We start from the raw sequence: 17,932 nt of genomic DNA, 5'->3' as shown, positions 1-17,932 counted from the left end.
CTGTTACATGGGTGCTGGGAATTGAACCCAGGTGCCCTGGAAGAGCAGGCAGTTTTTAATCACTGAACTCTCTCTCCAAGGCCTACTTTGTCTCTTTTTCTTTATTTTTAATTTTTTTTAATTTTGTGTGTGTGTGTGTGTGAGCGTGTGTGTGAGTGCACGCACACGCGCGCCATGTGAGGCCAGAGGATGTCAGGTTTCCTGTATATGGAGTTACAGGTAAAATTGTGAGCCATCTTGTGGATGCTGGGAACTGAACTCAGGCCTCTAGTAATCGCAGTCATCTGCTTTTAACTGCTGAGTCAACTCTCCAGCCGCCTATCTTTTTACTTTTTTTTAAACGAATTATTTATTATGTATACAGTTTCTGTCTGCAGGCCAGAAAAAGGCACTAGATCTCATTACAGATGGTTGTGAGCCACCATGTGGTTGCTTGGAGTTGCCAGTGCTCTTAGCCTCTGAGCCATCTCTCCAGCTCTGCCTCTCTTTTTAAAAAAAGGAATCTTTCTGACTGTATCACCCAGGCTGGTCTCAGGCTTGAAACCCTGCTTCTGTCTTCTGATGACCGTGTGTAGCACAACCCGAGCAGATCAGGTAATCAGGGCTAATCCTCTCCCCAGTCTGTTTGGATGGCTTTGTAGCCTAGTTAAAATACCTTTGCAACTTTGATCTATGTGTTTCATTAGAAGTTTTCCCTAAAGCACAGAACATAAGGATTACTTTGTTATCATCTAAATAGTACTATATTATCAATACGTCAGTCTTTTATGTGGTTTTTGCCTTGTTTAAAGAGTGTTTTTAATTTATCATTTGGCAAATTTATATACACAAACACACCTCGTATCTTGATCATAACCACCCTACACACTCCTTCCTTCCATTCTTCTCCAGAAATTCCCAGTATGCCCTCCTGCCTTATGACCTTCCCTCGCCCCCAAAGCATACCCACAGATCTAGTTCTGTCTGCTGAAATGTTGGCTGTTCTTACTGCCCAGATCTTTTGTGGGTAGCTGTGAGTTTGTGTCCAGAAGACAGAACATTACCACAGCACTCTTTGCCATCTCTGCCTCTTAGCATTCTTTCTGCCTCCTCTTCCATGTTTCTGAACCTTGGGGTAGGTCCCATTTAGGCCTAAGTGTTCAAGCGGTCACTCAGCATTTGAATTAACTACTGTCCACTGAAGGAAGTTCCCCTGAGAAAGCTGAGACCATCACTAACTGTAGGTGTAAACGAATATTTAGAAGGCACCATGAAACGTAACTTTAGATCTGCCCAAACTGACAGACACATTGATGTAGTTCATTATGCTGAACTGTGTAGGATTCCAGGTCCTTTAGTATTCTGCACTTCTTTAGCCCCATCCATAGGGTGGGTTTTTAGTTCTTTCTTTTCCCCTGATACAGGGTTTCTCTGTGTACCCTTGGCTGTCTTGGAACTTGCTCTGTTGACCAGGTTGGCCTCAAACTCTCAGAGATCTTCTGTCTCTGCGTCCCAAGTGCTGGGGTTAAAGGTGTGCACCATCATCTCTGGGCTGGGTTTTTATTTAGTTCTTGACTCCTCACTCACTCCCCCCCGCCCCCAAGATGCCTGTGTATCCTAGCTACCTAGAACCTCACTATATAGAACAGGCTGGCCTCAAACTCAGAGATCCTCCAGCCACTACCTCCCTGTTGCTGGAATTAAAGGTGTGAGCCAGACGTTACAGTGTTAACATCCAGCATTCTCATAGTTTAACTGGATGTATGTTATTAGCATTTTCCTAGGGTTACAAGGAAATTTTTTCCTTTTAAGACATGAGCGCTCCTATTAGTTTGGGATATCTCTTAAACATTCTAATTTTCATGATGAAAAATTAATATTGATGCAGCCTTTTGCACCAAAATTATTTAAGCATTATAGGACTTTCTTGCTGTAATAATAGCTAAAGCTTTAGACTGTTGAAACATAAAAGTTCTAAAGACAAGAAATAAAAAATGGGATTATTATTTGGAAAGGCTAGAACATAGTCTGCAGTGCCTGTGCTTTTGTGTTAATCCTTGTTATGTAATTAGAGGGTGTTCTAAGTCTCCCGAGTTTGTGCGTCTGTTTCCACACCTTCTATCCACGTGTGCTCTCTGGTTGTGTTCATGCCGCACACCAGCACGCACTTCTTCTTGTCTCTTGGCCTGCTGCTAGAGTTCCCTGACTAAATGCCTGCTAGTAGGAGCTGACAAGCATATTTGGAAAGGGACGAGAGTTCCTAAAGCGATGGTGAGGGTCATCCGAGGGAACTTGTTGAAATGTGGGATAGGGCAACACAGTTCTAGTTGGGGACCATGAGTTTCTGCTCAGGATATTGTTGTCTGCATTTGTGTAATGATTACATCATTAATTTTAAGTAAGATGAATAAATTCCTCCTTGGAACTTAAACAGCGAAGTTTTAAGTTTATACTTTCCTCTAGGAATAAATTTTAAAAGCTCGGACAGATTCAGCTATCTTAGAGAATGTTTTAAGTCCTTGCTGTATTTTAATCAGAATTGGCTGAGTGGATAGACTCAGGAGCTGCTCTGGCCTCTGTTGTGACATTCTGTGGTTGGAGGCAATGTTCTGACTTGAGCAGCTTCGTTGGTGTTGCTGTGTGGCAGAACGATGCCTGTAAATATGCTTCTGAAGCTCCAGCGCAGAGCCGCCAGTGAAGCCCAGCAGCTGGGTGCTGTGAGGTTTCTGAGTGCCGTTGTGGCGCTAGTTAGACGTCACCAATACTACACATTCCCTTCTGCCACGTTTCTCCATAATCCAGAGACAGTGGCTGTTAAGGTTATCTTACACAGAAAGCTTGTTTTAGGATTCTTGTGTTTTAGTTAGTTGGGGTGGATATAATCTTACTAAGCAGCCAGAGACCTAAGCTAAAAGTACCAATCTGAGTATTGCCATCTTTTTCTATCCTAGAATGGTCTCCAGTACTGACGAGTTAAAATTCACTGTTCTCTGAATACTTTGTGCTGCTAATGAACATCTCTTTTTGCAGGATTCATGAATAAAATTTTCCATCCCAACATTGATGAAGCGTAAGTAACTATTTAAAAATGTTTAAATTTTAGCAGCAGCTGTTCTTGATTAATTAGGGGTCATCTCTTGTTCACTGTTATAAAAGAACCCTCAGTTATCCTTTGGGTTTTATGAGGAGGTATCACTGTATAAATGGTCACTTAAACTGTAGAGTTCTAGGGATATGAACCATTGAGGTTCCAGTACAATTATTGATTGAACTGTCACATTTTTTCCATTTTCATGACTGGGCCTTTCATTTCTTTGGTATTCAGCTGAGATAATCTCAATTATCTGTTTCTTAATGACTTATTAAAAGATTCCATTGTCGTCTGTCTTGTCCTTCTAGTGCTTCAGTTTTTTCTGTCTCAACAACTGCATAGGAAGTTTTTGGTAACCTTTTATGTATAGGTTATGTGTCCCTTAATCTTTAATACCTCATGTATTCACCATCCTAATGATAGGATGTTCTCTTAGGTCGCCCCAGGAAAGCAGATTCAGAAAGTTAGTATGATGTAATACTTGAATCTGTAGTGCAGTAATGTCAGGCTCATGTGCTACCTTTAGGACTCCTAAGACTCAGAATATGAACACACTTGACTGTATAGTGAAATTCTGCTCTCAGAATACAGGGTGTATCTGCCCTTGTTCCCTGGGTTGATTCTCAACACCTGCGTTGGGTGTTTTCTTCGTATCCTTGCTCTTGTTCCTTGCTGGGACAGAAGAGCCTGTAAATACCTGTGCTCCTCATCTCCGCATTCCCTGCTATATCTTAAAGGATGCTACTGTTTTTGATAAAATTAGCTGCCAGAAACTTGCCACTAGGTTTCTCAGTTTTTAAAAGTGCCATTTTTTCCATCTGTTTCAGGTCAGGAACTGTGTGTCTAGATGTAATTAATCAAACTTGGACAGCTCTTTATGGTGAGTTTGGCCGTGGAATATTTTTTGGAGATACTGCAACATTATTGCCTCAAAAGAATGTTTGGCTTTTCTTCAGTGGCTAATATGTTGTTGGGAATGGGAAAGAATTTTGAGGGGCTGAGTGGGAAGGTTTACTCCATGGGGAAAAATGGGGGGTGGTTAGGGAAATGGCTTGGTGGTTAGAAGTGTTTGCAGCACAAACGTGAGGACTGGAACCTGGATCCCAGGACTCAGGAAGATGCCAGGTGGGCATGGGCCTGTCTAACTATAGCCTCTCAAGTCAAAGATTCCCTGTGCAAGTTGGCCAGCTGACTTGGGAACCTCTGGTTTGATTGAGAGACCAAAGTAGGAAGAACATGTGCACACTATACACAGACACCCATGAAAATGGAAAAAGAAACAGTCTGAAGCACAAGTTTCAGTTTAGTGATGCAAATTTAAAATAAGTTAATGAAGGGCTGAAGAGATGGCTCAAGAATGGTTAACAATGCCACGCAGCGGTGGTGCACGCTTTTAATCCCAGCACTCAGGAGGCAGAAGCAGGCGGATCTCTGTGAGTTCGAGGCCAGCCTGGTCTACAAGAGCTAGTTCCAGGATAGACTCTAAAGCTACAGAGAAACCCTATCTTTAAAAAAAAAAGCAACAACAAAGATGGTTAACAAGAGCCAGTCTTGCTTAGGAGTCGATTTCAGTTTCCTGTACCCATGTCAAGCTGCTGACAATTGCCTATAACTTCAACTCTGGGAGATCTGCTGCCTCTGGCCTCAGGTACCTGCATTCATGGGAATATACTGTCCCACCTTCGCAACAAATAGATGTAATTTTAAACATTTAAAATTTAAAAAGTGTTGTGACCCGTACCCACAACTCCAGCACTTAGGAAGCTGAGGCAGGAAGAAATTTGAGAGCATTGCTGGCTACACAGGAAGACTGACTGGAAAATTAAAAACAAAAACAAAAGAATTAGTGCAATTTATAAGATTCTGAATTAAAGGTGTGGACATATACAAGTGGCTTTCTCTGGGTGTGTTCTGAACCATGCTGTGGTGGGCATTTCAAGGATCCCTTAGTCACCCCTGAGTTCTGAAAGTTAAGACTGATCATTGTAACAAATGAACAGCTGACTGAGTCAGCTCTGGAAACTGCTGTGTTGAATATCCCAAAGGCAGGAGGAGTAAGTAGCAAGCTTTTGGTTCCCTTGGCTTGATACCTGCTTGGGGAGCTGAAATAATTAAAAGTCTATTTAAAGTGAATCAGTAATACTAAAGCAAAATAAATGTTTTATATTTACCCACAAGTCTAGATCCACAGTCGTAATTAGACACTCCCTTCTCTGGTATTCCTACCACATGAACCTTTCCTGCACTGTTTGTTTCTCCTGTTAGTAATCTCAGAATTCATCTTACTGTCCTTGCAGCCATCCCACTTTGACTTGATTTTGTTTTTGTGTGTACCTATTAATTTTCTTGCTCTGCTAGATTGTTATCTACCTTAGGGACTGTTGGGTGTGTGTCTGATTTGTCTTTAAGTCCTGGACTTTGAGTTATCACGATGCCTCTCACTAAAAAGGGTTAGAAGAATGACTAATAGCCAAGAGTTGCTGAAGGCACAAGAAGAGAAGGGAAGGGTCGCTTGAAGCTGCATTGTCAGAGACGGTTTCTGTAAAGACTTGGGAGAGCTGCGAATGGAGGTGTGCACCTTTAGTCCCAGAGCTAAGGTTGAAGTCCGCCCAAAAGAAAAGACTTGAGAAGCAGGCAAGGAGGGAGGGGTTCTGTGGGAGGAGCTGGTGAGGGGAACAGGAAAGAATGGTTAGTTGCCAGAAGCTCGTGGTTCATCCCCTTTCTTCCTGATCATACATTCAAGAAGTATTTTTCTCTTGAACTCTGTCCTTTTCTCAGCCTCGGGCACTGTTTTCTCAGATGCCTCCCTTCCTAGGCAGCCCATCATACAGCCTTTGTTTTGATTTTGTTATTGAGCAGGACTTCATAAATGTTGTCCATTTGCAACCCCCTTTAGCTCAAGAAAAACTTAGTTTTTATTGTTGTCGTTTGTTTTTCTCTGTACTGTTATATTTAGAAGTCTACAGATTGGATCTTTTAAGAAAGATTCACAAGGTAGTCATCTGATATTAAAGATTTCTTTTTTATGTTTAAGGGTAAGCTTATGTACTGCCTTTGTGCTCAGAGCCTATGGAAGCCATACTTTAATTAAAGCAGCCATGTAGGTGCTGAACCAAGCCCAGGGCCGCTACAAGAGCTGCCACTGGCTTAACTATTATTATTATCATCATCATTATTAATTATTATTATTATTAACTATTATTTTCTATCCCCTAGCCTAAGAAATATCTTTTGACCCTGGATATATAGGCATATACAACACATATACAAATTAAACATCTACTAGTAACAAACCACAAAGACATTTATTTTAAAACTATTTTTTGACTTGCATATGATTTTACCATTTATTAAAAATGAAAGCAAATTGCATGCTAATGGAAATTGATGAATTGTGTATTTTTAAATAATTAAATATTGGCTGAGTGTTTAATACTACTAAGTATAAAGTATCTTGATTGTTTTTCAGAGTTGATTGATAATGGTCAATACTGAAAGGGCTACCTTGATTAATATATAATACAAGATGACAGATATGTTTAGGAACGTTTCAAAAGATGTTAGAACTTCTAACTTGATACTTACATGTAGAGGAAAAATAATAGAAATATTAACAGTATTTTTCGTCCTTAAGCCCCCCTTTTTTAATAATTTATTTAACTTTATTTTATGTGGATTGGTATGAAGGTATCAGATTCCCAGAAACTGGAGTTACAGACAGTTGTTAGCTGTCATGTGGGTACTGGGAATTGAACTCGGGTCCTCTGGAAGAACAGCCAGTGCTCTTAACCGCTGAGCCATCACTCCAGCCCCCTCCTTAAGCCTTTTCTTTATGTAAGAGCAGAAAACTTTCATAGTAAAAACATGACAGTTGAGGCAGCAGCATTCATTGACGTGGTATAGCATCGTGGCATATGCGGTGCAGAATGCACACGTGTTGAGAACCAGGGCTGCAGTCAAGTTCACAATGCAGCACAGACACGCACTGCTGAGATCTTTGGATTTGTTATATGTTTGATTTTGGTTGTTGATTTGTCCAAAAGATTTATGTTTTTTCATACCCTCCCTCCATACGGGGTCAATGTCCACAGTTGTAAGAAGCGAAATAATAAGGGAGGAACTTGTGTGGTATTTTTACACACATGCTCCTATTACAGTGCCTGCTGTACAGTAAGTTTCAACTATTTTTTAAACTAAAAAGATGAGGCAACCAGAGCGCACACACTCCAAGGGTGATTTTGCATGTGTGTGTGTACATATATGTATGTGTGGGTAGATAGTACATTCACATTTTAGAAATGTGTGTAGCAAAATATGACAGCCAGGTTCCAGTTACACTCAAGTAAGAAGATTCCTGTTATGTGTATCAGAATCTTTTCATGACTAAATATCATGTGTGTTGTTACCACATATTATTGATAAATTTATCTGATGATGGTTATTAGAGCGGTACTTTGTACAACTTTTAAAGAGTTTGAGATTTATGTTATATGTATGGGTGTTTGGCCTACATGTATGTGTCTGCACTGTGTGTGTGCAGTGCCTGCAGAGATCAGAAGAAGGTGTCAGATCTCCTGGAACTGGAGTTAACAGACAGTTGTGAGGTACCCTGCAGGTGCTGAGAACAGAACCTGGATTCTCAGAAAGAGCAGTCAGTACTCTACCCACTGCGTCCTCTCTCCAGCCTCGATGCACAAGTCTTGATGCGGTTCTGTGCTTTCATCTGTCTGCACAGTTGCTACAGCATTTTTAAATTCCTGTTAGAAGCTGTAAGATTGTCAAAAAAAAAGTAAGAGTAGAAGCCAGTGTGACTAAAGTTCCTTCGCGCTACGGAGTGCTAGTGTGTGTTCTTGTGTTTTCTTGCAAAGTATTTAATAAGCAACCAGTGCTGAGCCACGTTGGTCAAAGAGAATTGAAAGTACATTTCCACAGTCCACAGTGTTACACAACATGAGTGTGCCCACTCTGACACTTGAGTGAGTACAGGAAAACAAATACTGAAGACTGTGGTCAAAGGTGAAATGAGCACGAGAAGATTGCTTTGACGTTTGCCCTAAACAGAACTTTCTCTGGAAAATCCAGCATGTGTCAGGTACTGGTAGAGTTGGGCAAGTGCCAAAGATGGTTTTGTGGGAGTTTTTAGCATTTATCAGACTTTGAGAACTGAACCTTTGTTGCAGTCTGATAAAGCCTCTCTCATCAAGGGTTAGTACAAAATTGGTATGTCAATCCACCTCCCGCGGCAATTAAGCAGGCTGTGGCGGGCAGTGGTGTGGCGCTCACCTTTAATCTCAGCACTTGGGAAGGCGAGGGAGTGGGTGTCATAGATAGATCTCTCTTGAGTTTGGCCTAGCCTGATGTACAAAGTGAGTTCCAGGATAGCTAAAGCTACACAGAGAAACCCTGTCTCAAAAAAAGAAAAAGAAAGTGTTAGTACAAAGACTCCAAAAATTCTTCTAATATTAGACTAAATAGTGAGGGAAAGATGACTTGTTAGCATGAGTACATCACTGAAAAGCAAAGGGCTAGCCTGGACTCAAAACTTGTTACAGCGCTTACTTCTGAGTACCGTGGAGAGAAGCAGGGAGGAAACTGGCCGAAAGGCAGCTGCTCTTCAGTGTGCCAGGGGCATGTGCAGTTCACTGGGCACAAGTGTGTTTAGAATAGCAGTTCCAGCTGACGCTGAAGATTTGTACTTGCCATAGCATAATATTAGGCACTGTTCATGCTAGCCGTAAATTTAGTCCTTCATCCTCTTTGCCAAATAAAGCCAATTACTGGTAGCCTATATGATTGGCACATTGGTTCTGTTTTCATGTCTCTTTGCCAAGTACACATGAAGCTTGTTGGTTCAGAAGTTCCAAATTGGAATGATCATAATTTAATCACCAAGTGATTTTATATTACTTAATATTGCAAGAGAATTAATTACAGTAGGTAATATGGTTACTTCTGTAACGATGATGTCACCAGTTTGAAGTTCTCTATCTAGCATTTATCTGGTGGTTATCTGATGTGCTCTTAATAACATTAAGGGAAAATAGCAGATGCCTTGGCTTTTGTAGCACAGCAGCACCTTTTCTTGCATCCCTTCCTGCTCTTGTAGACATCCGTGAGGAAAGCACTGGGAAACTTACACTGCAGCCAAGGGTCAAAGACAAATGAAATTTAAGAATTGATGGAGAGTCTGGAGAGGGATGGCTCACCAGTTAATCTCACTTGGTGTACACCCAGAGTTTGTTTCTAGTATCCACCTCGGGTACCTTACAAGCTACGGTATAAGACCAGCTCTCAGCAAATGCTTCCATGAGATGAACCTTAGGTATTTTTGTTGTTGATGATGTTTTGGTGTTTTGAGTCTGTGTTTCTGTGTAACCCTAGCTATCCTGGAACTCCCTCTGTAGACCAGGCTGGCCTCAAACTCAAGAGGTCTATCTGTCTCTGCCTCCTGAGTGTTGTGGCTAAAGGCGTGTGCCACCACCCCTTTCACCCACCACCTTCTGCAGGCATTTTCTTGGTTAATGGTTGATTGATGTAGAGCCAGGCATAGTGGGACACACCTTTAATCCCAGCACTTGGGAGGCAGAGGCAGTTATCTCTCTGTGAGGCCAGCCTGGTCTACATAGTTAGACTGGGGCGGGGGGGGGGGATGACTGATGTAAGAGGGCACAGCACGCTGAGCAAGCTAGGCAGTGTTCCTCCTGGTATCTGCTTCAGTTCTTGGGATTCTTGCCTCAACTTCCCTTCATGATGGATTGGGATTGGTCATGTTTTATCACAGCAGTAGAAACCCCAACTAAGGCAGGATCTGACTCCTCCTTCTGGCCTCTGAGGGTACCCATTCTAAGGCAGCAATCATTCACACAGAAATACGCATGTATATAAATAGAATAATAAATCTCCAAAGAAATAAGTGGTGGTAAAGTTCATTAAGCCATGGGTTGTTTTTAAATTTTTTGTTTTAATATTTTTTAATTTGTTATTTGTTTAATATTTTTGTTTATGGGTATTCTTGTGTCTTCATATTCATACATGTGATGATGTGGGATTCCCCTCTGTTTGCATTTTATTACCATTGGTTAATAAAATGGCTTGGCCTGATAGGGTAGAGTAGAGCTAGGCAGGGAAAACTAAAGTGAATGCTGGGAGAAAGAAGGGTGGAGTGGAGAGAAGTCATGTAGCCCCACCAGAGACAGACACCGGTAGGAATCTTGCCGGTAATTAGTCACAGCCATGTGGTAATACACAGATGAATGGGGATGGAATAGTTTAGGACAATAAGAACCACAAATACGCTTAAGCCATTGGCCTAACAGGATTGCAAATAATATGGTTTCTTTGTGATTATTTCGGGGCCTCCGACTACAGACTTGTAGCCAGAAGAGAGGGCATCACATCCCGGGAGCTGAGTTACAGAAAGCTGTGTGCTCCCCAGTGTAGATCCTGGGAACCGAGCTCTTGTCACTTCACAATCAGTGAGCGTGAGCGTTCTTAGCCATTGAGCTGTGGCTCAGTCCCCTGTAAACCATGTCTTCTTTTAAAGCTCTGCTTTTGTCTTAGGGTTTGTAGTGCTGTGACTAGACACTATGACCATGGCAGCTCTTACAAAGGAAAACATTTGATTGGGGCTGGTTTATAGTTCAGAGATTCAGTCCATTATCATTGTGGTGGGACATGGTGTTGTGCAGGCACACATGGTGCTGAAGAAGTAGCCAGGTGTCCCTACATCATGATTTTCAGGCAACAGGATGTAAACTGACTCACTGGGCGTGGCTTGAGCATATATGAGACCTCAAAGACCACATCCACAGACAGTAGTAATACACTTCTTCCAAACAAGATCACACCTACTCCAATGAGGCTAATCACACCTCCTAATCATAGCTGTCCGTTTGTAAATTTTCTTTAAAATTTGTAAATTTTCTTTAAAATATTTTCTTTGTGTACTTCCCCCGTCACTCCCCACTCCTGAGGCCAAGACTTCTTAAGTGCAGTACAGCTTTAGTCTTGGATGAGTTTGACCCTTGCCCCTTCATTGTACTGCTCTATCTGATAAATTATATTATGGTTCAAGATGTGGACAAGTGGGGTGAAAGACTGCTTTCTTATAGAATTGGGCCATTTACAATTCTTACCTTGAGAATTGCTAACCTGGAACAAGCTTTTATTGAAACAGAAAATCAACATTGACTGTTAGCTTCCCTGGAGTCACCTGGACATTGTAATAAATACTTAGGATTGGCTGTGACAGAAGGAATGTCAGGACTTGGAGACTAGGCAAGAGGAACAAAGTTAATTTTATCAGGCATGGGGTAGAGCAAATTTCTAAGTAGTTATCTCTTTTCAGATACTTTTCAAATTCATATTTTCTCTAAAGTTATGTCAGTTATGCTTTGTTGAGTTATATAGCTCAGTGGTAGAGGCCTCTGCCAGCTGTGCATGAGGCCCTGAATTTGATGCCCTGCACAAAACAAACAAACACAGAAACAGGAAAACCCTGTTATAAGATGTGCTAACAGACCAAATTTGTAATCATAGCAGTTGGACAGCCAGGGCAGAAAGATTGCAAATTCTAAGTGAGTCTTATTTACGTAGCAAAACATTGCCTGAAAACAACTAATAATGCTTTGTTGCTCCTGCCTGTTCTTTCTAGATTCTGTTTTTGTTTGAAGGGGTTTTGAGACAGGGCCTTGCTGTGAATAATAATACAGCAGTCCTCCTGCCTCTCAAGTGCTTAGGTGGCATGCCCAGCTGTTTGTAGATATTTTAGTGTGACTGCACTGACAGGTTTCTGTGGGCTTTCTGTCTGTCTGTCTTTATTTATTTATTTTTTTTTATATTTATTTATTAAGTATACAATATTCTGTCTGTGTGTATTCTGCAGGCCAGAAGAGGGCACCAGACCTCACTACAGATGGTTGTGAGCCACCATGTGGTTGCTGGGAATTGGACTCAGGACCTTTGGAAGAGCAGGCAATGCTCTTAACCACTGAGCCATCTCTCCAGCCCCTAGCCTCAGCTTCTTGTCAGAACATGAGAGAAATGGCACCTGTTAACACGGAGAAGTTTGGAGTTGCTGGCTTTGGCAGGATATAGCTGACTCCATGACCAGCCTTCTTTATGGGTTGACCTCTTTGGAAGTCATATTTGTAGACCAGAAAGCAGTTATTTTAGGAAAATGATAAGAGCTGTTGTTGGATTGAAGAATTTAGTAGATTAGAGATGCCACATTCACTGGGGGCAAGCTTTATACCATGTAGTAGCCAGGCTTTGTGGGTTGTGGATCATGTGCCAGAAAAAAAAGGACTCATAAAGATGACCTGTTTCTTGGCTCTGTAGTTACAGGGTCGAACTTTAGTTCTTAAATATGTAGACAGGTAGCCCTGATTTGTTTTTCGTGTTTATGATACATAGGTAAAATCTTTCTCTTTTGTTTTTGTTTTTCGAGATGGGCTTTCTCTGTAGCTGTAAGTGTCCTAGAACTTGCTCTGTAGACCAGGCTGGCCTCAAACTCACAAGAGATCCGCCTGCCTTTGCCTCCTGCTGGAACAATCAGGCCTGGCCTTTTTTTTTTTTTTCTTACTTTAACAACTAAATTATTGCCTAGTAGTTAAAAGTTTTAATAACAAATTTAGTGTAATCCCACTGGCTGATTGATTACAGATTAACCTTCATTTCAGGACGGTTGATTACAACTCTTAGTGTGAGATAAGCAAGGCTGTGTCAGGTCTGAACTACAGTGACCTAAAAGCCACCCCAGTGTGTTGAGAAGTGTTTTGAGATTGACTAGGCAGTGAGCATTATCTTCCACAGCCGCTCATCTGAGATAGATAGGAGTATGCATTTTCTAGATCAGCCTCAGTTTATGTACATTGGGGAAAGAACTACAGTTAAACAGTTAACGGTAAAGAATTTGGTATGTTTAAGAGTTTAGATAGCTTTATTTTGATTTTAAATTTTATTTTTTATTTTATATGGATGAATGTTTTGCCTATAGTATGTCTTTGCACCACATGCTTGCCTAGTGCCCTCTGAGGCCAGAAGAGGACACCAGATCCCCAGGAACTGAAGGTACAGACAGTTAGTTGTGAGCCACCATGTGCCCTTAACCACTGAACCATCCCTTCAGCCCCAACTTTATGACAGAGGCTTACTATGGAGCCTTGACTGGCCTAGTATTAGTAGGCTCACTGTATAAACCAGTGTGGACTCAGACTCAAAGACATCCATCCATGTGCCTCTGTCTTCCAAGTACTGAGATTAAAGAAATACACTACCATTTTCAGCCTAGAATGCTTTTACAATGGTCCATGTGCTAGAGATGTTTCTCATTGGGAAAACACTTATTGTGTGCAAGGCCCTGGGTTCAATCTCCAATGCCACAATAAATATGTAAGTAAATAAATAATATGCATACATTCATGCAATTGGTTCCTATGTTCAGATTGGTGACCTGACAGAACATGTTAGTGTTCTCCAAATTTTAGGGCCTACATCTTTGCTATTGCCCTTTCCCATAGAACAAAGCTCAAAATACTGAAAAGTCAAATTCACTAAACATACCATGTATGTTAAAATTATTAACTTCTGCTAATTTCTTTGTTTAGGTTTTATCTGCATAGACATTCTGTCCATCAGATTTCACAGCAAACACGAGCACATGTGTAACTCATGAGTGATCTTCTATTTCATCTACGCACAGTCTTCATTCTCCCTCCCTTTCCTACCCCTTCCATAACTGTATCTGGTTTTTGCTCTTTATTTTGAGGCAGGATCTCACTGTGTAGCACAGACTGGCCTTGAATTTGAAGTCCTCCTGCCTCTTCCTCCTGAGTTTACAGGCTTGGGCTACCAAAGCCAGCTAATTCTAGCACACTCTTGAGTTCATCTTAGCAGTTAAGTTGTGAAGCATGACCCAGTCCTGATACAATGCAGTTATAGTTTATTAGTGCTGTGCACAGGTGCTGTAGGTCTGTGGTGGGTTGCTCCAGCAACATTTATTTTAGAGAATGTTACTTTAATTGTTTTTAAGTCAGACTACCTACTTAAGAATATTCCCGGGGCTGGAGAGATGGCTCAGAGGTTAAGAGCATTGCCTGCTCTTCCAAAGGTCCTGAGTTCAATTCCCAGCAACCACTTGGTGGCTCACAACCATTTGTAATGGGGTCTGGTGCCCTCTTCTGGCCTGTAGGCATACACACAGGCAGAATATTGTATACATAATAAATTAAAAAAAAAAAGAATATTCCTGACTAACTTTACTAAATTTTATTCCTGGAGGTGTCTTCTACTTTTATAGCCCCCTTATCAAGTTTTCCTCACCTATAATTGTGCAAGTTCTCTGCAGTTTAGGACTGTCTGGTTGCTGAGGTATTGTGGTCTGAGTGGCTCTAGCTGGAGGAAGTGCGTCACTGGAGGCATGCTGTCAAAGCTTAGACCCGGTACCGGGCTGCTAGTTGCTATCTCCTGACCAACAAGAACCTCCTCTGTACATTGCTCCCAGTACAGCCTTGTGCTGTCCAAAGTCCATGGGGCCAAGCAGCCATTGGATGTAAACATGTGCCAGAAAATGAGCCTCCTTTAGCTGGTGTCTGAGATGGTGGGCTGACCTGTGCAAGCATAAGTGATGCCGGCAGGGCTAGAGACCTGTCTCAGTGGTTAGGGCTTCTTGCTGTAGAACCGTGAAGACCTAATCCAGTGTTCATGTAACAGTCCGTGTACTCAGGTACACCCGTCATACGAGTAAATAAACTCTAACAAAGTAACTAATGGGCCAGCCATGGTATGCACTCCTTTAATTCAAGCAGAGACAGGTGGGTCTCTGATTTCGAGGCCAAGCCTGGTATATATAGTGAATTTCAGAACAGCCAAGGCTACACAGTGAGACCCTGTCTTAAATAATAATAATAATAATCAGTTGTGATTTGAAAGAAAATGGCCCCCAAAGAGAATGACACTATTAGGAGGTGTGGCCTTGTTGGAGTAGGTGTGGGGTTTGTTTATTTATTTATGCATTCTATGTACGCAAATGCTCTGTCCTCGTGCACACCAGAAGAGGGCGTCAGATCTCATTACAGATGGTTGTGAGCCACCATGTGGGTGCTGGGAATTGAACTCAGGACCTCTGCAAGAGCAGCCAGTGCTCTTATCACTGTGCCATCTCTCCAGCCCCATCATCTGAAAATTACTGTGTTTGTTGCTTTTTCGAGACAGAGTTTCTCTGTAGCTTTGGAGCCCGTCCTGGAACTAGCTGTTGTAGACCAGACTGGCCTTGAATTCACAGAGGCCTCTGCCCCCCAAGTATTGCGATTAAAGGCATTGGCCATCACCACCTGGCTAGGTGTGGTTTTGTTTAGAGGGACTGTGTTACTGTGGAGGTGGGCTATAAAGAGAAACAACAGAATTTCTCTTTGTTGTAGAATCTACTCTGATGAGATGGCACATTCACATAAATATTTTAGGCTAGTCCTTTAGTCTGAAATGTGTTTTATAGTTATTTTAGTACTGTGTGAAACATCCTGATGAAGAACAGCAGTATTATACTTCTCTTTTTACAGGTGAAGAAGTTGAGGTGCGGAGAGGAGAGAATTAGAAGATCAATGAGCAAGTTAGTGGGGGCCTAAGATTAGACTTGAGGCTTTCTGTAGTACAAATTATAATTGGTGTCAGTAATAAAAACCCAGAGCCAGATATAAGGGTTAGTGTTGAAGATCAGAGAAGCAGAACAGCCAGCCACTAGCTCTTACCTCGACTTCAGACTGGAAGGGTGATCCTGTCTCCACAAATCCTTAGACTGAATCCTCAGACTGCATCTGAGCTTCTGTCTCCTCCCACCATATATTCGTCTCCCTGCCCAGCCATATCGCTCCTGTCTCCACCTTCCTAATGCTAGGATTAAAGGTGTGTGATCACAAGTGTTGGCAGTACCAGAAGAGGGCACCAAATCTCATTACAGATGGTTGTGAGCTACCATGTGGTCGTGGGGGAATTGAACTCAGGACCACTGAGCCATCTCTCCAGTCCCACTTATGCTTGTTTTTCATGCAGGGTTTCTCTGTGTAGCTCTGTCTGCCCTGGAACTCACTCTGTAGTTCATGCTGTCCTTGAACTTAAGAGATCCACTCGCCTCTGCTTCCCCCTCCCAGGTGCTGGGATTCAAGTGCGCCACCACTGCCTAGCTCACTGTCTTTCTATCTTAGTTTGTAGTTTGTATCTTCTCCGCCAGTGCCAGTGTTTTGGGTTTTTTGTTTGTTTGTTTTGGTGCCAGAGTCTTCCTAGTGCCATGTTACTGAGTTCCATACCAAGCCGCGTCCGCATCTTAGCTGGAATGGAGCGTGCGCGGCTCCTGCTGTCGCTGCCGCCCATTTGAGGAGCTCCCACTGCTTCCTGGTGGAGAGCCAGAGGCTCCTGCTGCCCAAGGGGGGGTCATCTCCACCCACAGTTGAGGTGCTTTTCTGCCTTACAGATGTGACTCGGCACATCTGTACCAGTGGAGCAGAACTGGTTAGCACAGGGAGGGAGGACCAATAACGAAGGGTTCTTTATCTGTTTGGAGCAAACACATTGGCGGAGCTACTTATTGGTAGCTTGAGGAGACTTAAAAGTAGCAGGAAAGTTTGTTAAATCTCTTCCCGGGACATTGCCAAACCTGGTTATATAATAGGCGGTCTGCAGTATTTCTCTAGCCCCAAAACCCTTCTGAACATCAAAGAGAACAAGGTTTTTTTGTTGTTTGGTGGGAATGTTTCAGCAGCTCCTGTCAGAAACGTGGCAGTGGATATTCCCAACTCTCTGTGAGCAGCATGGGCTATTTGCTGTGCCGAGGGACTTGAGAATAAACACATTGCTACTGTGAAGTAGCTGCAGAGGCAGCCTAGACATTCTCTGTCAAAGTCCATTCTGCTGGCCTCGCACTTGTGAGAAGGGGAAACTCTGGAGAGAAGCCAGCCTGTCTCTAGGTATGCATGGCTCCCCTGAACTCTGCAGTTTTGTTGCAGACATGGAGAGTTTGCGAAACAGTATGTTTCAACCATTGACAGAGGCAGCAGGGTGGGAATCCAGCCTCTTGGGCAAGTTACAGTTAGAGTAAAATGGATTTGGCAGTGGTACCAAGGCACTCACCTGAGCTTAAAGTGCCTCCGACCAAACCAGATGTGCTAGGTCACAGCTATAATCCCAGCACCTAGGGGTGCTGAGGAAGGAGGAGCAAGAATTTGAGGTCCGCTTGGGTTATTTATTTTGAATTTTTGAGACAAGGTTTCTCTGTAACAGCTCTAGCTGTCCTGGAACTCAGTTTGTAGCCCAGGCTGTCCTTGAACTCAGAGACTCCCTGCCCAGCATCCTTAGTGCTGGGATTAAACACTTGCGTTGCCATGTCCAGCCTAGATTTTTTTTTCATTATAAATGATAATGAAAGTCTTAGGAGGAACGTGTTTTGTTTTGTCTTCTTGGTTAAAATTTTAGCACATATGTCCTGCTGTGCGATTTTACTGTAATTTGTTTCCATGGAACTGTTGTGAAGACAGCCAGGCTTTGAAAAGCCTAGGTAGAAACCTCAGGCGTGTCTTCACATTCGGGATGGAGCCACTCTGAGAGCAGGCCGAGCAAGCTACCCAGACCTGGTACAGGATCTGCTTACTGCCCGTGTATGGGTGTTCAAAATTATGCTTAAATAAAATGAAAAACTTATTTCCTGGTACACTCACCGTATCTTTAGCAGACACATGTGTTTCGTGGCAGATGTTTTGAGCAGTACAGAGATAGGACATTTTTAACTCCTCATAATGTTCTCTTGAAGCACAACTGAATATAATACAGAAAGAACCTGCGGTCTAAAAGGTTTTCTCCTTTTTCTTTCTTTCT

General features: G+C 42.4%; 1 protein-coding gene across 4 annotated transcripts in view; it reads left to right on the top strand.

Annotated features, from left to right (window-relative positions):
* The window catches only part of Ube2h (ubiquitin conjugating enzyme E2 H), an 83,167-nt gene that overhangs the window by 56,378 nt on the left and 8,857 nt on the right, over nucleotides 1–17,932 (top strand). For 2 of the 4 annotated variants that reach the window (XM_075953757.1, XM_075953754.1), the window contains exons 4-5: nucleotides 3,010–3,049; nucleotides 3,898–3,950. The exons of the other annotated variants lie outside the window; for them this stretch is intronic. In XM_075953757.1, the coding sequence (XP_075809872.1) occupies nucleotides 3,010–3,049; nucleotides 3,898–3,950 (93 nt within the window). The remainder of the gene's footprint in view (nucleotides 1–3,009; nucleotides 3,050–3,897; nucleotides 3,951–17,932) is intronic. 4 annotated transcript variants of the gene reach the window in all.

This window comes from Microtus pennsylvanicus, chromosome 19 (assembly GCF_037038515.1).
Source record: "Microtus pennsylvanicus isolate mMicPen1 chromosome 19, mMicPen1.hap1, whole genome shotgun sequence".
NCBI lineage: Eukaryota > Metazoa > Chordata > Mammalia > Rodentia > Cricetidae > Microtus > Microtus pennsylvanicus.
Note: the sequence above shows the minus strand (reverse complement) of the source record. Positions and strands in the feature narration are given on the sequence as shown.